We start from the raw sequence: 25,241 nt of genomic DNA, 5'->3' as shown, positions 1-25,241 counted from the left end.
TTACCTTTTGTCTTTTAGGTCTCAGGAGCGAAGACACACTTTGGACACTGTGAGACAGGGCGGCTTCAGACCCCCAGACAGACCTCCATTTGGTCAGGCAGACAGACCAGTAGTGGACAAGGTTGGTAGTTCGCCCTGGTTGATATATCACACCTGTGAGCCCCTCAGCTCCTGCGAGACTATAAATGGTGTTGGCCATCAAATTCTGGAATGTTTTTGATGATTCTAGAAACTCACTTATTTTCTGTTCCCAAAATCAGATTTCATCAATTTACTAGATAACTCTTCTGAGTGAGCTGCTTTGCTGAATTGACCTGCTTCCTGAAAAGCTAGCTAACATTCCTAGATATCAACAGTTTGCACTGGTGAAGCTACATCCTGCAGTGGTTTGACGTCTAATGGCTAAAGATAAGACACTTATGACACAATAACCCCAGTTCAAAAGGAAATCTAACTGGACTTTTTGTACTAAATGTCTCTTTCTGTCAGTGACTAATTTGTGCACACTGTTAGTTTTCCACTGACAGCTGCTCAGCTAAATTAGTAACATGTTATACAGAACATTTATGCTCAGTGACCAGATAAATATAGACCTTGTCTCTGCAGAAATCTCCCTTCACTTCCACTTGTATATGTGTGGCTACTTAAACATACCATTCAAAATATGCATAAATATTTAAAACTGTTCTGACTATGTGATCTAACTGACTGATGGTTTGGGCATTGCCCAGACTGTAGAGTTTGCTTTTCAAATGCAGAAATTTTAAATATTCACAATGAAAAATGCTTAATCCGTAGTTGATAAATGGTGGGAAATGTCATGTGACTGTGGCTATACCAAAACTAGTTTTTATAAGACAGCAAACCCTTGAATAGAAAATCTAGCCCATGACAGAACACTTAGGCCAATCACAGCTCATTTCAGAGACAGAGTGTTCCTATTGACTGTTCTCCAAATGCAGATGCATGTGCACATCCCTTCAGTGAAAGCCTAATTCAGAGAACCCTCTAGAGAAAGTTGCTATTCCAGCATTGGCGACAACTACCTACACTGCAAAGCAACCCAAAAAAAAGGAAGACAGACTGATCAAAAAGACAGTCTAAAAAGGAGTCTGACAATAAACTAAATAAAAAAGGTGTCAACACTGGCAAACCATTACAGAGATGGAAAGAAAATGTTGCTTATAGTTTAGCTTTCTGCTAACCAGGGCTTCAACTTCACATTCATGTAGCTAACATTACAGTAGCTAGAGCCTCAAATCACAGTGTGTCCTCCACTACACTCCCCGCCACTATAGACTCCCTCACTGGGAGGAGAGCAGGCAGCAGCTCTGGAGGCTGACCCCCAGTCAGCAGCTGCAGTTACCTGAATCCAGCCAGTGCAAACCCCAGCTCCAGGAGGCTGAACAGCCCAGACTCCCTGTTGGACCAGAAAACTTTATGTTGCTGCCATTACACAGGTTAGACCTGGCACTGTGGGTTTGCGCTGGACTAATTCAAGCTGCTACAGCTGCCGACCGACTCCCAGGGAAGCAGAGAGGCAGTGGGGCAGCTTGTTAGCTAATTCTTGTCTCATTTCTGTTCTAATAAACACTGAGAGATGATTAAATAAATCAGTGTATGGGAAGCACTGGATGAAGCCCATGCATATGCCCATGGTCATCTGGTGTGAGGGGCTTAGGACAAAGAGGGGAGAGCTGCAGGAGAAGGGTATATTTTCAAATGCTGTCATTTTCTTTTTTGCCTTTTCCAAATTTCTGCCTACCCCAGATTTAATGAGAAAATACACAATCAGGCCACAGTCACCTGATATCAGTCCTAACGATCACCTTCTGGATGAACTCCAATGCAGCATCCATGCAGCATCATGTGCAGTTGATAGTTCTCACTGGTCGTAGGTCTATTGTTCTACTTTTTCTTTTTTGTGCTACATTTTCATTATCCTCCATGTCTCTTCCTTGCTGTTTGCCTCTCCACCTTTTGCTCTCTCAGGAGATGATCAGTCGTCAGATGAACTCAGTGTTCAAAGAGCTCCTGTCTCGCCAGCCTGCCGTGCCGCCGTCCACCCTCAACGCCCCTGCTCCCTCCTCCGCCTCCTCCTCCTCCTCCTCCACTCTTCCTCAAGCTGCCCCCGCTGCCAAAAAAGTAGGATTTGGCCTCAGAGGAAGGGCCCTTTTCAGACCGGTGGACTGAGAGAGAGGAGAGCCGATGAGTGGAATTATTGATTTATTGTTTGACCATGATGATTATGCTGATGCATTTGGTGGAGATCTTGATTCATTTTTTCGACACATGTATAATATTTGCGTCTCTGCCATCTCATAGTGCCACTAGTCTCGGTGCCGTGTTACTGTACGTCCAGTGTGTCTGTTTTCCGGCTGGTTTTGGTCTCTTTATGTTCTGGTCTATTTTTGTTCTCCAAGCTTTTGTAATTTTTTTGGAGAATCAGGGATGTGACATCACGAGACTGACTTTTTAAAAGTAGTTGCCATAATACTTACAACAACAAAATACTTACACTGCCCCCTAGTGGCAGGTCTGAGATCCGCCCACCCTTATAATGTCTGCTTCATTTTAAAACAAATACTGATCCGGGGCCTGAGTGCCTTCACATTTTTTACTTGTCACATTTATTTCACCTGAATAAATCTGATAGGTTTGAACTCTGCATATTATGTTATATAAAAGTCATTTTGATGAAGGAAGGTGTTTATGGAACCCTGAAGTGTTCACCATTAAATAAGACGTTATGAAATAAATAAACATATGAAGAAACTGTGTAAACTACATAAATGAACTAACATTTTTATGAAATAATGGAGGAAGTTGTTAAAACTCAACTCATTATTTTGAAATGTTATGCTTATAAGGTCATTAAGTCACTAAGTAACTTAGATTTTGTAATCGTTTGTTTCTTTGCCTCTGGTGAGAGCTTCTATATATGAGCATTTGTCTTTTGCATGTCTTTATACATTTCTGATGATGAATGCTTGACAGAAGACAGATGATTAGACTGGCAGCTACCATACCTACAGACAGCGGTGCTGCCCCAGAATACTCCACAATTACCTATACTACTTACAATGAAATAACATTTCATAATAGTGAACAGGGTTTTAATAATTTCTCAATCTTTGTTTTGCAAATCATTGTTAATGTTACACAATTTATCCATGTGAATATTTATTTTATAATTATTTATTTATTTATTCATTGAAAATTGAACATTTCCGAACCCCATAAATGTTAGCTGGGAAGACTGTAAGCAGTGGGGTCAGTACTTTATAGCAGCATGCAGCATTAGCACACACACACGCACACACACAAAAATGGAAACACATTCCCCTTCATATGTGACACATGGCCTGATACACAGGCTAAAACTCAGGGCTTTTGCAGAGTTAGAGCCGGGCTAACTCAGGTTTGGCTTCAAAGGAATAAGTAAGAGTTTCTCACTCAGGGCTGTGGTTGACTTACTCTTCAACTGGAAACTGTGCCCTAGCCTCAAGAGCCAAAATGTTCCCCACATCAGAGAGGATTCAGTGACTTCCTCTGGTTTAAACTGTGAATGCAACGGCGACGTTTTGGAGCCACGATGGAAACTCTTGTCTCATTCATCCACACATTTTGGCCCCCCTCTGACTATATCTAGCACCATCCACAGGTCCCATTGTTTCAGGATTTATTTTGCAGTGAGGTGTACAATTATTTTGACTCCAAAAGCATTAGAAATGTTCTTACATATGGCATCTCCCCTCTGTCGTGTTTCAGTATTGGAAACATAGAAGCGGAATCCTTTTTCAATTGATTCTGCTTCTATGATGAAAACACCCTGTTATTCTGGATCACTGTTTGATAATGTCACTAAATTTACTGTGTCCAGTTGTATATGTGGTAAAAAAAAAAAAAAAAGAAGAAGAATTCAATAAAGATGATTAAGTGATGAATGATAAAGGGGGTGTCAGTGTATTGCATGGATGACTGTATTCCAGGGGCAGATCCACAGAGGGCCATGTGGGGGCAGCTGCCACAGCTACTACGGGGCTTTCCCCTAAAGCTTTCTAGCTCCTAAAAGTTTAATTGGAACCTAATGCAATATTCAGTCATCATCTATGTGTCCCTAAGCTGTCAGGAGCACCAGAATAGGCATTAAGCAGTAGGCACAGCACTGTGCTGGACTTGCATTGTCAAATTCCCTCAGTGAGTCAGCCCGAAGTGTTGCTGCATCTGAGGTGAAGTCAGTTTCTCTGTGTAAAGTTCAACTAAAACCAAGAAAGAGCATAATGCAACAGCATCAGTTTCCTGTTGTAAAGGGCATTCTGAAAAAAATGCTGTGCAGAGAGGCCAAGGCTGTGCAAGAGGATATGGCCGGCGGGTAAGGATTTGGCACTGGACCTTATCCACAATGCATGCTGGTACATGTAGGCACTGCTGGCACAGCTCCACGAGCAGTAGAACTCCACTTTCTCGATCAATATAGCATGCACTGAGAAATGTATTGCTTCAATTGACTACATTTACCACCAACACCAATTGGAAATCTATATAAAATGAGTTGAATATTCCCATTAACTCTTTTGTGTTCATTACTAGACATGATTTGGAACAATCTGTATCATTTACTGATTTCTGATATCAGTTAATACCATCGAACTGCAGGTGTACAGTCGCAATAGGTAACAATAGTTATTGCGTCCTCATGTTTGAACTGTTGATTTTTAGGGCAGTGATTCCCAACATGCAAGTCACAGCCCTTAAGGGTAAATTGGAGGGGTGTCAAGATGAGTAAGTGTGAAAATAAAGATATTTTGCCATGACTTTTCTCTCATCTAAGCTTCTTTATTATGAAAAATTGGAATATTTCACTTCTTAATATTTCTAAAAACTCTTCAGATGAAACAAACAAAGCTTGCATGCATGCTTTGCAACCTGTGGGAAGACCATAGTGCCACGAGTGGACATAGCTTTGTTTTAAAGGGTCATAGACCAAAAAGGTCAGTAACCTCTGTAAGGGAATGTTAAGCTCAGTGGTTTATTCTTAGGGAATGGATTTTGGGAAAGATCTTGTTTGGACTACAGCCTTAAAACTATGTCAGGGCCAGAAGATTAATTATTTTAAGAAAAAGAAAATTTCAGAAAATAAAAACTTAGAAATGGCTGTCCACCAACATCCACCTGTTCATCTGAACACAACACAACAGCCTGCATCCTGAGACTGGAAATATTTTTGCCATGATCTAATTATCACTTGCTGTTTTATTAATTTGATTGTCTGACTGTGGCTTACTAACAATGTGGTCCGACAATATGAAACACAGATTTTTGCCAAGAGATCACTTCACATTTTACTGTTATGCAGTAAGCCAGCATTAGAGAGCAGCATGCAACATTAGCACACACACAAAAAGAAGTAGCTGAATTGGCCTTCTGATGGAAATAAAAATGAAAGGAAACTGTGAGGATATTTCAAGCTTTAAATGCTGAAGACTGCAGGAAGAAGAGATGGCAAGATTTTACTTATTGGCAGTTTTCTGCTGTCTTTTACCTGCAGTATATATATTCATGTGGGGAATCCCCCAACTCCCATTACACCCTGCCAAAACCTCATGCCCCCCCCATATGAACATTTCTGGATCTGCAACTTCTGTTTTCTGACGTATCGCTCTGTAAATCTAAGTTTCCATTCAGAGTCTGAATTTACACTTGTTTGTTGTATTGTTGGTGTGTGTGTGTGATTGTTTCCATCTCAGTGTCACAACGACAACCAAGTGCTGTAACGCGATCTTTAAGGCCCATCCACTCCTCCTCCTAAAATAACCTTGTTCACACAGTCACCCAACACACATACACACACACACACACACACACACACACACACACACAAGGAATAAGAGGCAATGTACCACATTAGCACTTCTGCTGCTCTAAGTCAAAGACTGTGGGTGTCTGTGTGTGTGTGCGTGTGTGTGTGCCTCTGTATGAGTTCTCATAAGCCAGCTCAGCTCTGAGGGACATTGTGATTAAGCGGTTGAACTGATCTCATTGACATTTTAGATTAGCACTCTCTGCAGGGCTCCCCTGCCTTGTCTCTCTGCAAGGGTCTCTGTCACTGATACAGGATTAAGATAGCACTTTACGGAAGGTAAGTCAGACATGATTCATCCTTTCTACTGTGTCTGTCCCTGTCTTTGATCTGCTGCCATGATTCCTCAACAAGGATATGAGTTATAACGTTGTTTTTTTTAACCTCATAGCACGTTTCATTTAAATATTGAAATTCATATCTTATACATGCAACTTAATTAAAAGTATTTTAATCAGTTTATTAAAAGTCTTTTCAGACTATTAATCATACTTGAATATTTAAATGGCACAGTTTTGCTTTTACTGTACGTGCTCTATTTTAAAAATATAATTTTAAAATTATCAGCTGCTATTTACAGATTTGGGTATGGCGTCTTTTTTGGGGGCTAAAGAACAGGTGGTAGTGCCAGGGCTCAGCTCGCTGTTACACACAACATGCCTGCAATGTGCAGCAGGGGTGTATCTGTGGGTGTGTGTGTGTATGTGTGTGAACTAGTTTGCAGCATAAATGTGTGTATATTAATGTTCGATAAAATCAAAAGAGGGCAACTGCACATATCCCACATGTAATGAATTGTGGTCATCTATTTTAATGCATGCGCCTCTTCCTTCAGTGAGGATGATGATGGTGAGCGATGACTGTCTGGTGGAGTGTAAGATTGATGATGACAGTGATGAGGACGATGGAGTAGAAGAACAGATAAACACACCTCCACCTCCTCCAGAGTTTGCATCCAAAGCCTCAACTCCAGCACCCAAATCTCCCACTCCAGTACCCAAACCTCCGACTCCTCCCACAGCCCCTGCTACACCAACACCCACCCATCCTGTCAACAGGGACCCTTATGGCATCAACCAGCACCTAAAGGTTTGCTTGTCCCCTCTCTATAAATCTATGATGTTTGCCATAGCAGTGTTAGCAGTTGATTTGATGTATTAAATAGAACATTTGTCATTCTCTTCTACTGCTATCTCATGTGGTGTACCCCAAGGTTCCAGTTTGGGCCCTATGTTATTTTTTATTATATATGCTTCCACTGCAGTCTCTTTTTAGACAATATAACATCCCATATGATTGTTAAGCCTAAGCTTTACGAAACAGAAACTGGATCCACAATGCAGATTCAAACAAACAGTCTTTATTGTCCAAGTCCAAGGGTGAGGAGAGGGGGAAAAACTCAGGGCTGGGGAAACTTCCAGGGAGGAAAAGGTGGCTGGCAGAGCGTGGCAAAAACGGAACTGAGGATATGGCAGGGCACTGAGGACAACGAAAGAGAGACACAGGTTAGCAAAAATCAGGTTGGTTCAAAGATTGAATGTACGAGTTCCAAAAACACAGCAAAAAAGGGCAGAGCTGGTACCGCTGGAATCCTCCAACGAACTGGCGATGAGTGGAGAATGAGACCAGGTATTTGTACTGCAGCAGAGGTGAGTGGCAATCAGTGGTGATACAGTTCAGGTGGTGGAGGAGGAGATGCAGCAGAGAAGTAGGTCAGCCACACCCAGCCAGTAACAGACAGGGAAGACAAAACAAACACAAAAACAAGCAGGGAGGGGAACAGAGAGAACACACACCCCGCATCCCAACAATGATTGCTATGTTTATGACAGGCAGGTGTCCTATTTCATCTTTAAACCAAGCAAAAAGCATGATCTTCAATTACTCTCAAGATCTTTGAAATATTAAATACTGAATGGCTGCATTTTAAGACCAAGGTGCTTATCACAAGTCCTACAGATTTCACTAGTGGTATGGGGAATTTTCGTGGGCCTCTGTCTTAAAAAATTCTGTACACAAATAGGTATCATTTCTTATTCAGCTCTAGAATTTGACAATTTCTATCATTTAATTGTGCTTTTATCTCTTCACATCTTTACTGCAACTCTCTTTGTGTGTGAGTCACTCAGTAATCCCTGTCTTATCTAAAGCTATAAAGTATTTCAGTCAACACTTGTTTTTTTCTTATATGCTCCTTAAATAAACTGCCATGACTCGTACCTCCCACTCTCTTGTTCCTTGTCTGTAGGTGGAGGTCAGTGATGTACTTGCAGAGCCTGACAGACCTCGTAGCATAGACCAAGTGTGGCTTTACAGTGTCGTTGGCTTTGAGAAGGCTCGTATCTGGACGTATCAGTGCCTCTCCTTGCTGTTAGCTGTGCCCTTCGCTTTCCTCTGTGGTATTTTCCTGGCCATTCTCGCCTGTCTACACGTCTGGTATGCTGGCGTAATGGAAATGCTCCCTAATGTAGTCATGCACATTAGTGACAGAGTTGTGTGCTCACTTCATCAAATACAGCAGAAGATTCTCTTTGATAACAGTTGCTCTAAACATGTGGTTCTCAGTGTCTTTTAAGCAATGTCTACTTGCAGTTACATATCTAGGTTATGAGTAGGGCTTATCTTCAATAATATGCCCAATGCTTTTAGCATTTAGACAATATAGTGTCAAAAAATAGTGAAAACTCCCATCCCAGATCCCATGTGTCATCTGTAATAATTTTGTTTGAACCATTTTAAACCCAAAGCTGCTTAGTTACAATGATACAAGACTGGGGAAATTAGGAAATCTTAACACATTTTCTTTCAATATAAACACATCATACTTGACTCAAAATAAGGTTTTCTTTTAATCACCATTTCTTGCATCCAGACTTTGGGCTCAGACGCTTCTCTCTAATAACTTTAAAGCATGTTGCACACATCTGGCTAATCCCTAAACAGTGATATCACTGCAGGCATGTGACTGGATGCCTGCTGGGGCATCATTGATTAGAGTTCTTGAAGCATCAGCATCTATCAAATATCTCTTGTTCGTGTCCATAAGAGAGAATAGTTTCAATACATGGCAATATTCAGCATACAACATGGCAACTTTGTGAAATCTTTCAGATGAAAAATGATGATGGTGAAACATTTGAAGGATAATCAGCTGCCAGTTTTATCTCCTTAGGTGACATGTACAGGGTAACATTAAGCTTGTTGGTAAACCAACAGTTAACGTCATCACGGAAGTATTTTTTTTCCAATAATGATCCTAATTTAGTCTACACAAAAAGACAGCACAGTTTTCTAAAGCAGCATTTCTTTTAAAACTGTATTCATCACAGCCGTGTTTTTATAATGTGTCTGAAGGTCGGTGACTTAAAAATGACTTCTTGCAGAAAATTAGATTAAAACATCACTACCACTCTCATACAGTAAATTTATGATAAATATAAAGCTACAGCCAACAGGTGGTTGGCTTAGCTTGTCACAGAGCCTTAATTCAGAGGGAAACAACTAGCCTGGCTCTGTCCAAAGGTAAAAAAAAAAACCAAAACTGTCTATCTCTATTTATGTGAAATAGCCCATTTAGTGATTAACACTGGAAAAAATAATTAGTTGTCTAATCCTAACCCTAACCTAAACCTAATTCTAACCTGAACCTTAAAACCAAGCCTTAATCCTCAAACAGATCTTTGAAAAAGTGAGGACCGGCAAAAATGTCCTCACTTTTAAAAAATGTCCTCACTCTGTAGCTAAAATATTGTTTTTGGTCCTCACTGTGTAGCATGCACAAGTATAGAAACACACACACACACACACACACACACTCAACTCAACTTACACGACTTCCTTCTCTCTACCTGACTTTAGGTGACAACGGCTTCACATGATTTACACTCCTAATTGTTTCCAAAGTGATACCTTTCTACTTGCATGATAAATCTCTCTATTTGCTCAAGTAATAAATCTTTTTTATTTACTCACATAATAAATCTTTCCATATTCTCTCCCTCCATCTGTCCTGACATGGGAGAGTTTATGAAAACAGTCAGTTGAGTTATTCTCTTTCTCTCTCCCTCTAGGTTTTTTGTGCCTTGCATACAGCTGAGCAACACCTTCCTTCCATGCCTGCGGTCTTTATGTATGTGCACTGTGAATGTTATCATCGCTCCCTTCTGTACGTCTCTCGCTCTCTGCTGCAGTCAAATTGCCATTTCACTGTCGAACAAGGACTGGCATCAAATGAGAGACAAAGATACTGTATGAATGTGATACATGACAAGTGACTGAGTGACTGAATGATTGAGTGAGCGAGTGAGTGTCAGAGAATTTTATTTAAATTTGTCTTTTTTAGTTTTTTAATTGGCGTAGTTCTGCAACCTGGTAATGTGATTGCTATTTGATATGTTTTGTATGTAAAGCCAATTCATACAAGTTACTATTATTATTATAACTATTATATTATTATTATTATTATTATTATTATTGTTATTATTATTATCATTAGTAGTAGTAGTAGCAGTAGTCGTAGTACTAGTGGACATAGTATCATTATCATTATTATAATTATTAAAAAATTTATTCTGATTAAATTGTAACTGTGTCGAGCTATCAATAAAATAAATGTCAAAAATATCTTGTTTCTGTTTTCTTTCACCAAATAGACTATGTAAATGAATGTTACAGTTATGTGCACAGATGAATGCAGAATGAAGTTGAATTAATCAGTCATCAGTCATTTATCAAGCGACAAAAAAAGGGTTACTGTGTTATTATGTCACCAAAAAAGCAACACAGTACCATAGAGAGTAAATAACATTTGCTGCTCTGTCTTCCTAGGTTTGAAGATTTTCTACATTTATTTGAAAAGTGATCCCAAAAAAATGTTACAGTGTTATTTTCACTATTGTCTAACATTTCATAGATCAACATTAATCAAGTCATTGTAAAAAAAAAAAGGTTTTTGATTAATTTATCAATAATAAATGAGGAGAATGATAATTAGTTGCAGGCAACCTTATAAATGATATGGCTTTCTTTTCGTTGCTTATTGCATTGGTGATTTGAATAAAGAAAACATCCCCATATTTCTTTCTTTCTCCATTTTACATCAAAACACTATAATATTCCCTTAATCAGATGTTGTTGTGTGTTTTCATAAGTCCGAGGTTTTCTGAGGTACCTGAAAGCAACACATATATTCCCTCACTACCCAGCATGCATTTCGGCGTCGCCATTTTTCTTGTTGTGGTGCGGTGGGAGGTTTGTCTCACAGTTGAAGAAAACAAATCCGTTTTAATTCAGAATTTAACCTCTGTTTTTGTTAACTGCGGAGTGTAATTTCACATAAGCGAGCGTCGAGAGCAAAGACGGCAACATGGCGCAGTACAAAGGAGCTGCCAGTGAGGCTGGGAGAGCCATGCAGCTGATGAAGAAACGAGAAAAAGAGAGAGAACAGCTTGAACAGCTGAAACAGAAGATTGCAGAGGTTTGTAACGTTTCATCCAACACTATAACGTGTTAATTTATTAAATATTATAATTCAGCCCCATATCCTTCGTCTAAAACCTGTATGTGTAATAGTAACGTTAAGGTTAAAGCCCTGAGGGCCAGCGACCTGCGGGGTCAGTGAAGGGGACACCGTTACAGTGTTTTAAAGTCCTATCTATGTTACACTTTAGTCAAGTTGAGTACTATACCAGAATGTTAACCTGTTTGTGATAAAGAGCCTATATGACATTACAGTACAGTCTCTTAACTGCACACTGTCACTCAAAATGCTTCACAGACATAGAAATGTAATTCACCTGTATGTCTGCCCTCTGCTGTGTGTGTTTTCTCACAGGACAACATGGTCAAGTCCAATATCGATAAGAAATTCTCAGCTCACTATGATGCTGTAGAGGCAGAGCTGAAGTCCAGCACAGTCGGTGAGGATCTTTGTTCTTACACATGAACCCCTCCTGTAACACCACAACCTGTCACCTGTCTGGACCAGCTGAGAATGTGATCCAAAGCGTCACAGCTGAGCTGACATGCAGGGTTATTAAAAGATTTAGTAAAAATATAGCCGACAATATCCATGTGATTCTTGTTTACCTTGTTTGTGTTTATGTCTTGATCAGGTCTGGTGACACTGAATGATATGAAGGCCAAGCAGGAGGCGCTGGTGAAGGAGAGGGAGAAACAGCTGGCCAAGAAGGAGCAGTCCAAAGAGCTCCAGCTGTGAGTCATTACTGCCCCTCTGGCTAGGTGTTACACTGTAGCTTTGGTTGATGATAAAGAGCACATGGCTCTGCAGTGGTCAGTCACTCAACTGTTAGTTACAGCTGTTATAAACACTTTTCATGAAAGAAAAACATCCTCTGGTGCACATTTCTCGCCACTGATTACTGCTCTCAGCAATTCTACATATATCAGACAAAACAGTGGCACCAAAACAACTACAACACAAGTCTTGCAGAGAATGTGGACAGGGTTGTTGTTATGTGTACTTTTGCTCTCTGGGCTTTTTTCATGGCTTAAGCTGGGGCCCTTTAAGGGAAGTCCTGATGCTACTGCAGCATGCAGTATCTTAGACCAGTGGTTTCAAACCCTGATGCTGGCAACCCCCAAAATATTTCTGAGGCATCACCATAGTTAAGGAGAAGGAAAATTATCTGTTTATTGGACTTTCTCAAACTGTTGCTTTTTTGTGAAGTATCACCTCTTCAGGCCTGTAAGACCATTTAAATGACACAGTTCAAGAGGGAAAATGTATCTCAGTGGGAGTTCACAAACATATCCTAAGGAAGTCCAGAATCTGTGATGAATGATCACAAGCATTCAATTTAAAGGGATACTTCTGTAATTGTCAATCTGGACCCTGTTTTCCTATGTTTTTGTGTCTAAGGGACAACAATTTTTGAAATTGCTCCAACATTAAGAGAGAGAGAGACTGCTGTAGCCACAACAGCAAATCACGCTGCAGTGTAATCCCTATAGGCGATTGTACACCCTCAATTTACATCCATTAAAAGTGCTTGCCACTAACAGGCTCCAGTTGTCATTGTGAGTTTCGTATGACGTTATGGAAATGACCCTGCTTTCTTCACTTTTGCCGTTCTGTTTGTCATTATGTATCATCAAGTCTCGCAGTTTTGTGTGGAGAAGCTTGACTAGCCTGCACGCAGCTCTGACTTCAGCCACATCCAGGAACTTTTGGGCCTACTGGTGCACCAACTGTGAGCCAAGCCTTATCACTTACCCAGCATCGGTGCTGGACCTTGCTAATGCACTTGTGGCTGAATGAAAGCAGCCAACATGCAGCAGGAAGCCTGTAACAGCAGCATATTAAGGGTTGGAGTAGACTCGATCAAACTTTTCGTTATGTCACAAGTTATTATCATGTCCCCAAAAGTGCAGAAGTAGGACCTTGTTTAACCAAACCTCTTGGGATTACAAACATGCATAAAACTCACCAGACTTTTTGGAAAATGTTTGTTATCAACAAAAACAAGACAAACAATACTGTAGAATAATAGAATCCTCAAAATGTTATGCCTGTCTATCTCATGGATACCATGTAATTTAGATTAACATTATCACCCCCGAACACGGCTGAGCTTCAAATATTCGCTGTCGGTTACTACTGGAGGACCACCTTAACTGTTGGACAGTCTCTCTCTGAAGATGTAGATAGTGCTGCACTTGATTGATTACATGAAATGTGATGCAAATAATTGTGTCAACAATGTCAAAAGAGAGCTATAAACAGGTGTGAAACAGTGCTGCTTCAGTGTGAAACTGAAGCAGCTTGTTTCATGGCCTATTAAGTGATTTCTACTAATAGTTCTTCTTATGTAAATAACCCGATGTGTGACTGAGAAGGAGACTGAATTAATCCCATGACCTTTATTTGCATCTTCTTCTCTTTCCATGTTGCCTGAGACTTCATAATTGTAACCTTACAAAGCAGATGGTGTTGTCAGTTTCTGATTTGTCATAGGCAGTTCTCAATTTTCAAAACACAAGTTTTCCTCAGCTGCACTGAAGCAAAACAATGAGCCATACAGAAAGCTTTGTGGCTAAAGCTCTCCATTTTTCTATTTTCCCGATACATGAGACAAAATGGCAGACTGTCAGCTGGCTGATTTTCCATCTGTGATTTATAGTTTTAACCAATTGTTGACAGTTATTGTGTGTGCTTAAAAACAAACTTCATCCCCTGTAGCTGGAACAGGATTGATTAATGTTCTGGCGTGTGTGGAAACAATCATATCCACGAAAGGAAACAAGCTTTGTCCAAAGGGTTTGTACTTGTAGACCTGTTGTGAATTAAAACTCTAGGTGCTGTCCAACCCGACCTGTCACAACCAGCGTAACAGGGTAAAGATGACAGACGCAGCTTGCCGGCAGATGCAAACAGTTAAACCAAAATTGCTGTTTTTCTGGCACTTACTCAATTTGACTACTAACAACACAGCTGCAAATTTAAGAACCTATGTTCTGTATATTGAAAACACATTTTAAATAAAGCACAAAGAAGCACTGATGATTATATGGCCATCACTCCCGTCTGTGGGATGGCAATCTTTTGATTTTGTTTCTGCATTATTTATGCTTCTCTGTTTCCAGTAAACTTGAGAAACAGAAAGAGAAGAAAAGAAAGGAGGAGCAGAAGAGGAAAATAGCCAGTTTATCGTTCAACCCAGAGGACGAAGGAGAAGAGGACGAGGAGAATGAAGAGGAAGAGGATTGTAAGTATTGTGTGTGTGTAAAGCACAAAGTAAAAAGAAAACACAGAGAATTAGTTTTAGCAGTAAACTGTGCATCCTCTGCCATTTGTTTGTCATCTGTTAAATCCATCAGTCTGATTTGTTCAAAGTCATAGCTTCAGTAGTGAGTTTAAGTTAAAGTTTGATTATATTGTTATTTATTGTGTGATGCTTTAAGCAGTACTAATGACCCCATTAGGCCCCAGTCACAGAAAGCATTATGCAGGTTGCAAAACACGAGGCGTGCCACACTTCCTTCTTTTAAAAAATTGAATGGCACTAGTGGGAAAAAACACTTGCTGCGCCTTTTTACTGTTGCCAGGCAACCACAGACTCACCTCCTTATTCTAACCTTCCTGTGTAATCAATCAACCGTTTATTTATTGTAGTTATTTGACAGTAATCAGTATCTCGTTCCTAAAATGGACAGACAGAGGGTACTTGCTGTAGCTGACTGGTTGAGGGTGAGAAGCTGTCAGCAAGTAGTTTGTAGGACACAGAGAAACAGAGATCTGTGTAGGTACATGAGACCCTAAAAAAAGAGGGTGGATCACAGGGAGCTTCGTCTCCATTTCCAGGCATATTTTAGGATGACTCAGGGGCAGTTTGACAACCTGCTGTCAGCAGGCCCTATAGCTCCGGATATTCAGCAACCGCTACCATTAGTTTCTCCTCCAATCTTTACCTTCTGTAAACTTGTTGTCTTGACCACCACTAAGGGCCCGCCTCTCAAAGCATCAGATTGGACAGTGTGGGGAGAAAAAAAAGCCAAAAAAAGAGATGATGTGGAGAGTTTTTCTGCTCTGAGTTGAAGTTCAACACGAGGAGTTCAGAGCACTCCGGTAAAAACAGCATACCCTTAGAGTGCAGAAACGCGAGGTGCATCGCTGGAAAAAAACCCGAGCAAAAAGCTTAATTCTCATTAAAAACAATTACAAAAAGACTCCCTCAGCTGCTTAAACACTCTGTGAGGTCAGGGCCTTAAACTATACACTGTACAATATATATATTTAGTCTTAGAACAAGAGAGTGATGACTGGTTGCTCTGTGTAAACAAAAGTAGATCAAAACTATGTGTCGGGTACTCGTGGAGAATGGGAAACAACAGGATCGACAGGAAGGCGATCCAGGCATTCCAAAAAGTATAGAAAACGAGAAAGGAAGTATTAAAAAGCTTTTATTGTAGTAGCAAAATCATTAAAAGAGCCAACATGTCTCAACCACTGCAGGTTTACTTCTCATCAGGGCTTTTCTATATTTTTGTAGTGCCCAGATTGCCCTCCTGTCATTATATATTTAGTCTATTGTGGCTCTGTAATAGTATTTTAAGGCAAGACTTAGATCTTTAAGGTATACCATGAATGATTATCAGTTACTGTTTGTAAACACACTTGTCATTGAAAGTAAAACCAACCCCAGATTCACTCTTATTTGGAGTTTGGCCTCGCTATATACCTATATCTTGAATACCTGTTGATTATAGTCTGGCTACTTTTTTTATAAAGCCCTGACCTCACCTGGGCTCTGTAGGGGGGATGCCCATAAATGTCCTGCTCACAGCCTGTATTTTCTTAGAAGAAACTAAGAAAATACAGGCAGAGGGCAGAGTCTCTGCAGAAAGATATACACCACACACTTCTCATGGGTCATATGAGATGATTGAGAGACTCTATTTCTGTGTGAGTCTATATAGTTTTTAGGAAGATCCTGCAGTTTGACATTTTGGGTAAGCTTATTTGCTTCCGTGCAGATGGTTAGATGAGAGGATTGACACCACTCTTATGTCTGTACACTAAATATCAGGAGACAGCAGGGTTCAACGCTAAGGTTTTTTTTCATTTGCCCGGTCGGGCAAGTTGGTCAGAGATCTACTTGCCCGAAGTCAGTTTTTACTTGCCCTATAAAAATTGTTTAATTTAAGCAGCTAACAATTAACAAAGACTGCAGTTATTTTTAAGTTATGTTCTCTGTCAGTTCTGCTGTATTAACACCGCGTTTAATATATTTTGCTTCCATCTCTCTGCCCTGCTCTACTCTACTTTAACGAGACTTAGCTCTCTCTCTACTCTACCAGTAGACTACCACATCCACCTGTTGCACAAAACGCACACAGCAGTGTTTCCCCTAGGACGGAGTTGTAGCAGCGGAGGTGAAGCACATGCATGAAAAATAATTTTCACATGCGTGAAACTTTTTTGTATGCTTGCAAAGCACAGCCTGCTGGGATGTTTCTGTGTATCTACTGGCACCAGAAGGACTCTTTAGGACTAAGTACATACAGTACGTTTGTTTGTGCACAGTAATGAGCAGGTGAAATGTCTGTCTAGCTTACATATGAGGTGTCTCAAGATTTAGGAACATACAGTTTTATTGAATATAATAAAGTAAAAAGTCACTTGACATGCTGCTGTTTTGTGCTATGACCTATTTAAGTGCTGGAAGTTGTTATTTACGTGACAACGCTTGAACGCAACACAAGCTCAGCATGAGTCCCATGCTGCGCTGATGGTTATTACACACTGTATTACACACTCGGGGTCAGGTTTGGTCAGGAAAATGTGGCCCGAGCTGCTCTAGCGTGCTCACCTGTGTGTGTGGCGGAACTCCACCATGTGCGATACAGAGAGCAGAGGAGAATTGTTAACGCATGACCATGTAGAGACAGAAATGACACGATGACATAACACCACAAATAGTATATTGTTCTGTTATTATATGGAGTGTCTGTCGTGCAAAATAATATCAATGGGGGCTGTGGGCAGGACATTGTTACACAGCTGTGCCTGTGACTTCAGGCACAGCTGCATCAGAGCCGAGGGAGCACGTTTTAAAATACATTTATTTTATCAACTAGTTATTAACTTTTACTATTTTTAGCAACTTGCCCGATCGGGCAAGTGAGTTGTTAGTTTACATGCCCGACCTTGAGTTTTACTTGCCCCGGGCAGTCGGGCAATCCTTATTGTTGAGCCCTGAGACATTTAGCTTAACTTAGCATAAAGACCGGAAACAAAGAGAAACGGCTTGCATGGCTGTGTTTAAAGGTAATAAAATTCATCCAGCCGCACCTGGAGTCTTGTTGTCATCGACATCAGACCCCACAAAGTCTGGCCCCTGCAAAATAACAGCTTGTTGTTTTTTCACTTTGGTTTTTATGCGTATTAAACAAGATGCAACATGTTAGTTAGGATATGTATCTAATAGATGTTTGACTTTGTCTCATAGACTCTCCTGTTAAGAAGAAGAAACTGGGGAAAAATCCAGACGTGGACACAAGTTTCCTTCCTGATAGAGACAGAGAAGTAAGGAAAATAGAAATGACTCTTGTTGGAGGCTGTTTTTAAGAGGCAGAAAACCCTATTTAACAGGTTGTACACTGTGTCATTTTTATACTGTGACATACTCATTTGTTGTGATACCAGTCTTCAATGTTATGTTAATGCAACATGGCCGCCTTCCGAAAACCTTACCATCGGCTTTGTCTGCTTCTTGTGTTCAGGAGGAGGAGAACCGCCTCAGAGAGGAACTCAGGCAGGAGTGGGAGCTCAAGCAGGAGAAGATTAAGAGTAAGTGGGAGAATTACCTGCTGCACACACACACACACACACACACACACACACACACACAAACACAAACACCCCTTGTTATTACTTAAATTCAGTAGTGTATCCATGTATCTTTAACTCTGAACACAAGAACACAGTTTGTCCACAATGTCTAATTTTAGGCAAAGGTCTCAGATATGGGAGTCTTTTCCCTGCTATACATACAAAACATACATACATGCACACTTGCACACACGTTTTCAGTCCAAAACAATGGTGTGTATCTATGTTGGCAGGTGAGGAGATTGAGATTACGTTCAGCTACTGGGATGGCTCCGGACATCGTAAGACTGTCAAGGTAAAGCATGATAAGCTGCAGCACTGGTTCACTGTTTTCAGTTTCTGTAAAGAGACAGACCTAGATGCAAACCCTATGAAGAGCATTGATAACAGGCTACTTCTGGGGCAGTAACAGTACACATACCCATCGTTACTTTGGTCAAACAACATGCTCAACATAGGGATTGCTCTCATCATGTTTGCTCTGTGTCTTTGTGTGTGTTTTGCCTGCAGATGAAGAAGGGTAATACCATCCAGAACTTTCTGCAGAGGGCCCTGGAGGTCCTCAGAAAGGACTTCAGTGAGCTCAGGTGAGACCTTAAAGACAAAAGGAGTCTCAACCAAACTATTAATGAATTGAATGAATACACTCTCTTCTCCTCGTTTGTCAAAGCCATTATAATGACTGGCCATCTTCCTCACACGATTTCTTTTGTCCCATATTTCCTCCTGTTGTTTGACAGTGCAGGCCGACTATATTACCTTAGAGAAAAATATTGAGCTGACAAAACTTACTTCAGAGAAGGAAAGTGTGTTACACTGTAATCTTTCAGTCAAGGTTCCAAAGGTAGTCTGGCCAGTGGGTGGTGCTATTTATTTTGGTTACCTGGATATAACATGGTGGCCTGGTCTCATTTTACAGCTAAACAGTACACTAAAATATGTTTCTCAAGCATTTGGTGGAAATAGGCAACACAGTAACAGAGTCTTGAGTCACATATAATCAGTGCTGCCTAATTCGACAGTTTGACCGCAGTTCATGAGCAGTGACTGACATGTTTTACAGCTGTGTCAAAGACGCCTCGCCTCTGACTGGTTATTTTCCCTCAGGGTGGTTGATTCTTGCAAAGCACTATGAGAAGTAGGAGGAACATGATTTTCTTAGGGGGGCGGGAACCAGGGTTTAGTGATGTGACGTTCGCGAACGAGCCGAGTCTTTGAACCGGCTCTTTGAAGTGAACGAGTGAACTTGCTCTTTAGAGTGAACGAGCCAGTTCCTAATTCACGTTGTGTTGATGACCCCCCTCGGTTAGAAACGAAAGGTAGGAAGCTAACCCACTATCAGCACTTGCTTGTATTGGCAGGCTTGTTGTTTATAAAGGGCAGGGTCTATTCTGGGTCCACATTACAATATCCAGATCATGTGATGTGATAAATCATCACCCGCCCTCCACACACACACAGCAATAACCCCCCCGAACCCCCCCCAACTGCATCTTTTAACCGGCTCTTCAAAGTGAACGAGAGCCAAAGAACTGGCTCTCACAAGTGAATGAGAAATCCCATCACTACCAGGGTTGCAGTTGAAAGCTCATAATCTCTGATAAATAAACCGTGATAGATGAACACATACAATAGACCGAACACACTTGACTACACACACACACACTTTACGTCTCCCTACTCAGCCTGTTTAATTTTAAACATTGCAGTGATAACATCAATCATCGTTATCTGCCACAGATATATTCAGATGCCACACATAGAGGCGTTAAACACGACACGACAAATGTAATCAGTTTTCCATCTTACATTTTCCTTACTTGTCAAAAATAATTTTTATTGGACTCAATGTCTTCCTCGTGCAGGTCTGCAGGAGTAGAGCAGCTGATGTACATCAAAGAGGATCTGATAATCCCACATGTAAGTACTGACACGCCTATGAAAACCGCAGCTCAGTTGGATTTGGTTTGTTTCATTTAATAAGTGCTGCCGCAGATTCAACACCTCTGATGCGTGTCTGTCTTTACGCTCCAAGAATAACTCTAGTGACACTGGTAAAATTAATATTCCATTAAAATTATAAAAATTCTCAAACTGATCCAACTGTAAAAATCTAGAGTTGGATTTTATTCCTATGTTTGTGTTCTTGACTCGGTGTGAGTTCAAAGGTTAGTGTACTTCCTATCTTCTTTCTAAAGTTTGAAGGTGGAAGTGAAAGGATATTAAAGAAACACTGTATGAAACGATTTGTATTCATGCCACGTCACATGTTGTGACTGCCACATATTATATATCCTCATGTACATGGCTATATTTAGATGCTCATTCAAATTGCAAATATCTGTATAACAATACAGTAAACCGAAAGGTAGGCTGACCCAAAATATGAGATGGATAATTATATAGTATTATAAAGTGGAAACAGGCAACTCCCCTCTGCTTAATGTTACCATGTGACAGTGTTGTTTGCCTGCTGGCGCAAAGAAAACTGGATCGCTATACTCTCCTCAGAGCTTTGCAGCTGCCAACAAAACAGGACACACTGCATTTTGTTTCCCACAGTCACTTTGATTCCACCATCCACTGTTTCCTGTAACTGCAAGAACTATTTACATTGATATTCTTTGGTTTCTGGGCATAGCTACTGGGGAAAACTAAAGGCCCTAACCTCTTCCTGTTTTGGTAGCACAAGGGGTGCAGGGAGAGGAGTTGCTTCACAGGATGGAGGGTGATATCATGACCACCCAGTAACAAAACTGGAAATAAGGGGTTAGGGAATCTAGAGATTTTAAAAGGATTTTGGGACAATATAGGTGCTGTATAAGGAACAGCTGTGGCACTGAAGTTTATCATACTTTCTCTGTTTGTCTCATTCAGCACCACAGTTTTTACGACTTCATTGTGACCAAAGCCAGAGGCAAATCTGGTAAGTGAACACCAACAGCTTTCAGCCCATTCATACAGAATATCTTAATTAGTTTTTACAAACCATATTTGTTTCTGCACAATACATGGAACAGTATGAGTCTGTGTTTCCTGCCTTTGCACACAGTTTCATCGTTTTCCCCACAGGTCCTCTTTTCAGCTTTGACGTCCACGATGATATTCGACTGGTGAACGACGCCACTGTCGAGAAAGATGAGGTGATGATTTTATTTTAAAGCAAAAACAACAGTATTTCTGTTTATTGATGTGTGAAATTCTAAAATCAATAGATGAATTTGGTTATGCTTTCAAATCCCATGATCAGCTGCCACACCTCTTTCTTCATGATCCAAGATGTTTTTTTCCAATGTAATTTTCTTGCTAAACTAGCTGTTACTGTCCATATTCATAGCACAGGTACTGATATTACTATGAAGCTAAACAGGCAACGAAGAATACTGTGATTGTCCACATGATGGATACTTTCTTGCTCATTTCAGTCTTCATACAAAGCAAGCAGTCATATCCTGTAACTTTTATTTACATATGCACAGCATTTAAAATCAATGTCAAAGTGAACTCAATCGTGCTATTTTGTCTGAAGTCTCATGCAGGTAAAGTGGTGCTGAGGAGCTGGTATGAGAAGAACAAACACATCTTCCCTGCGAGTCGCTGGGAGCCTTATGATCCTGAGAAGAAATGGGACAAATACACGGTGAGTTGGTTTAGCCAGATGTTAGCGTACATCACCCAGTTTCCCTCTCAGGGATCATTCAAGGTTAATCTAATCCTAAATCTGATTCTTTCAAACAAGTAAAAAGGCTGACACACATTTTGATATTGATAACAAGAGACTCACAATGTGTTCATATTTAGTTGCAAGTCAGCAGCAATTATTGTGTTGTATGAAGTTGCTCATACATCAGACATCAACAGGTCTTCCTAGTTTTCTGGAATTTAATCTCTCTGGGTGATTCTGACCTCAGTGTGATCTCACCGTCATGCTCCTCTATTGGGATAAAACTGCCAGAAAATCTTTGAAAGTTTGATGCTATTCAGGTTAAGAGTTTGTCTAGACAGAAGCTGGATCTCCAGACTGAGAGACAGAGGAGAAACAACATCCATGCTGTCATTTACTAGGGTCCATAGTAGGACCTTTATTATTTCTTATTTATAAGGATGATGCCATTCCTCTTTGCAGATGACACCAGCATTTTTGTCCCAAATAGAAATTTAACAACTCTTATCATCATCACTCTTTTCTTTATGTGATCCCCTGTTTGGATGTCTTCTTGTTCCCAGAGGTGTGTTTATATGAAAGATACCATTTCATCTTGCTCATATTGACAGACTGAAGTCAGTATAAGCAAAATTTCTCACCAGTCTGTGCAGTTTTTTTGTGTTTGATTTTGAGTTGCTGCCAAGTGCGTTTGGGCCCAGGTGAATAGGATGATATAGCAAATTATTTAAGATATATTAACATTGGTAATATATAAAAATGTTTCTATATTTGTTGTATATTAGATATGCATTAACGCATCACATTATATAACATCATTTCACTTCACCTATTAACACACACTGCAATCGTTTTCCCATGCCACCTCACCCTGTTTAGCCGCAGCTGCTGTAATAGATTTTTAGTACTGGACATGTTTGAAGTCCATACACGCAGTCATTAAAATCTCCAGTTCAGTTGAGGTGACATTAGTGGTTTTGGTCCTCACCGTGAACACGCTTCCCTCAGGCTGAACATATTCAGAGTTGATTAAGTTAATCCTGATCATCTGTTCTGGAACCGAAAACTCGGAGATCCCCGGCTCAGGCTTAATCAACTTGGAGATTGGGATTAGGCTCAGAGTTTGTTGAGCCCGCCTTCTGAAATAGGGCCCTGGTGGTTAACATTTATAATCAGTTAAATCTGTCACAGCTCGAGATCTGAATGTTGATCTCTGTGTTGTTTCTGTTGGAGATCATTTCCTCCATCCAGCCTGCCATGTAGTATAATTACAAAATATTATATTAAAGTTAACACACATCAACATGTACAAATTTAAATACATTTTTAAAAAGTGAATATTTGTTGAAAATTATAGAATTTGATTCTAGTGAAGTAGTTTATAGCATATGATCATGAATACTACAGTTAATACTATTGTAACAGTTTTTAAAGTGGCATCTAGTAGCATCTCCATGAAAATAACTTGTTAATTTTGAATGAAGTTTGTCTCAGGTATAAATTATATTTGAGTTGATTTTGGTATCATATTAAACCTCTAAACGCAGTCACATTAAGCCATTATCAGGGCCTGAATTTCAGCATGGTACCCGCGGTGCCGATTTTGCGCATCATTTCATTGAGTCTTGTAAATCGAGCAGTTATAATGAGGGAAATTCCCACACACATTTACAGCGATATCTAATCATTTTTACCCAAGATTTGCGCTGGTGTGAAATGCAGCCTGCGGGCAGACTGGTCAGAACACCAGAATGCTGCATCAGACAGACCGACTCCCACCTCCTGGGCAACGGACCTGGTCCGCTCTTTTTACAAGGCTACAAGCCCCCTCTCGGCTGCTGCTCAGCTGCGGCACATTTAGAAAATATGAGTTTTGCCTGTTTCTTTCAGGTGATGCACACAGTTTCAGCAATATTAAAGTAGTGAAAATAGTCCTTTGATGATCATATTGAGGTTCTGTCACCTTGCACTACAGTTTCAATGTCTTTGTCCGTCACAGACATGAAAAATATAAATACTGTGCACTGTGCCTCTTAACAGCTGATGTTACAAAACGTTACCTTCAAGTTGCCACTCAGACTCGCTCTCCAGACAGCAGGGAAAGAATAGATCATGGGGACAGGAGAGAAGAATGAGCCACCAGAAGAAAGACTAAGGACAGTGATGCAGCGTAAAGAGATGACCTCTAGAGAGGAGGAGATAGAGACAACTAAATGTGACAATGTATAGAGTTCAGAGAATTCAGAGGAGAGCAACTAAGTGCAATCTGAGGTAAGGAATAATAGAACATAGGAATAGGTGTAGTTAAACTCCCCACAACCCATGCATTATGATTTCATGCCTTATGGGTGATCTTTGCTCTGTGGAGAGATGTAGCCCATCTGTACATGAATTGTGTGAGTGCAGTTGTACGGACCACTGCAATTTCTCTTAAGTCCCTCATGGGTGCAATATTAGAACACATCTGTTTGTGCAAGGCTTTGTACTTTTTAAAGGGTGGTATTGGAAGGAAATTAAAAGTTTTGTGGTGCTGGATGTTAGCAGCGAGAGCATATTTTCCGAACAATGGCTTTTTCAAGTCCTATGCTGGAAAAAAATGTACACTCACAACCTGTGAGTGTGTTCCAAATACATACAAGTGTTGAAAGTATAAACTTGAGCCATTCTGTCAGGGAAACAGGATAAACAGCTCTTTGTGTGGCTAATAACCACTGTGTCTGTATGATTGTTCTGCGAGGAGAAACCTCTCCAGCATGGTGGGCCTGCCAACTTTTTCTTGCATGGGCACGCTACAACATACCAGTGCTCTATCTAGATGCCTGGCACAGACTGTAAACTGGTGCTTGATGATAAAGAAGGAGCTGCTGTCATTTAGTAACACACAACAGATTGGATGAGATTGTTTCCAGAGGAGGGTGGAGGTTAGGATTAAACAGAAATACTGTAACATCATATGTAAGTTATTTGAGGTTGATGTAATAGTTTGATTTACTGTTTAATTACACTGTGATGTGTTTCAACCTCTTGGAGTAACTTCGTTTTGTGTTTGTTTGCTTTTCAGATCCGGTGAAACAGCCGTCTTCTCTCTCTGGAATCCTTGGTTGTCAATTTCCATTAACGTCTTTCATCAATGCTTTATTAAGATTTGATGAACTATTGATTAATTGTTTTACTTGGTATTTAAAATACTAATTTCCTAAAATGTATTTGAATAGCCATCGCAATGTTTCCTGTGAAAACAACCCCACATTCATTTGTGTATAGCTCATAAACATGTTGTAGCATCTAAGCTTAATAAAGTGAACCTGGTTATGACTCAGTGGGCTTCAGAGTCATTTGGCACCTACACTTGGATGCTTGTG

At 40.3% G+C, this 25,241-nt stretch overlaps 3 protein-coding genes across 5 annotated transcripts in view; all 3 read left to right on the top strand.

Moving 5' to 3' along the window:
• Positions 1-4,797, top strand: part of arhgap4b (Rho GTPase activating protein 4b) — a 43,261-nt gene extending 38,464 nt beyond the window's left edge. For all 3 annotated transcript variants that reach the window (XM_049580319.1, XM_049580320.1, XM_049580317.1), the window contains 2 exons: positions 19-121; positions 1,993-4,797. In XM_049580319.1, coding sequence (XP_049436276.1) covers positions 19-121; positions 1,993-2,193 — 304 coding nt within the window. In that variant the 3' untranslated portion in view covers positions 2,194-4,797. The remainder of the gene's footprint in view (positions 1-18; positions 122-1,992) is intronic.
• A 1,096-nt stretch (positions 4,798-5,893) lies between these two features.
• On the top strand, positions 5,894-10,450 carry cav4b (caveolin 4b). The gene is made up of 4 exons (XM_049580923.1): positions 5,894-6,142; positions 6,699-6,952; positions 8,112-8,299; positions 9,934-10,450. The coding sequence occupies exons 2-4, from the start codon at positions 6,704-6,706 to the stop codon at positions 10,115-10,117; spliced, it is 621 nt and encodes a 206-aa protein (XP_049436880.1). The 5' UTR covers positions 5,894-6,142; positions 6,699-6,703; the 3' UTR covers positions 10,118-10,450.
• A 628-nt stretch (positions 10,451-11,078) lies between these two features.
• Positions 11,079-25,198, top strand: fam50a (family with sequence similarity 50 member A). The gene is made up of 13 exons (XM_049581940.1): positions 11,079-11,339; positions 11,697-11,781; positions 11,977-12,076; positions 14,468-14,589; positions 17,833-17,909; positions 18,107-18,173; positions 18,449-18,510; positions 18,726-18,802; positions 20,081-20,135; positions 21,093-21,141; positions 21,288-21,358; positions 21,745-21,855; positions 24,941-25,198. The coding sequence occupies exons 1-13, from the start codon at positions 11,229-11,231 to the stop codon at positions 24,947-24,949; spliced, it is 996 nt and encodes a 331-aa protein (XP_049437897.1). The 5' UTR covers positions 11,079-11,228; the 3' UTR covers positions 24,950-25,198.
• Positions 25,199-25,241: the final 43 nt, after the last annotated feature.

The sequence above is a fragment of the Epinephelus fuscoguttatus genome, linkage group LG7 (genome assembly GCF_011397635.1).
Source record: "Epinephelus fuscoguttatus linkage group LG7, E.fuscoguttatus.final_Chr_v1".
Lineage (NCBI taxonomy): Eukaryota > Metazoa > Chordata > Actinopteri > Perciformes > Serranidae > Epinephelus > Epinephelus fuscoguttatus.
The sequence above is the reverse complement of the archived record's forward strand: the minus strand, read 5'-3'. Positions and strand labels throughout refer to the sequence as shown.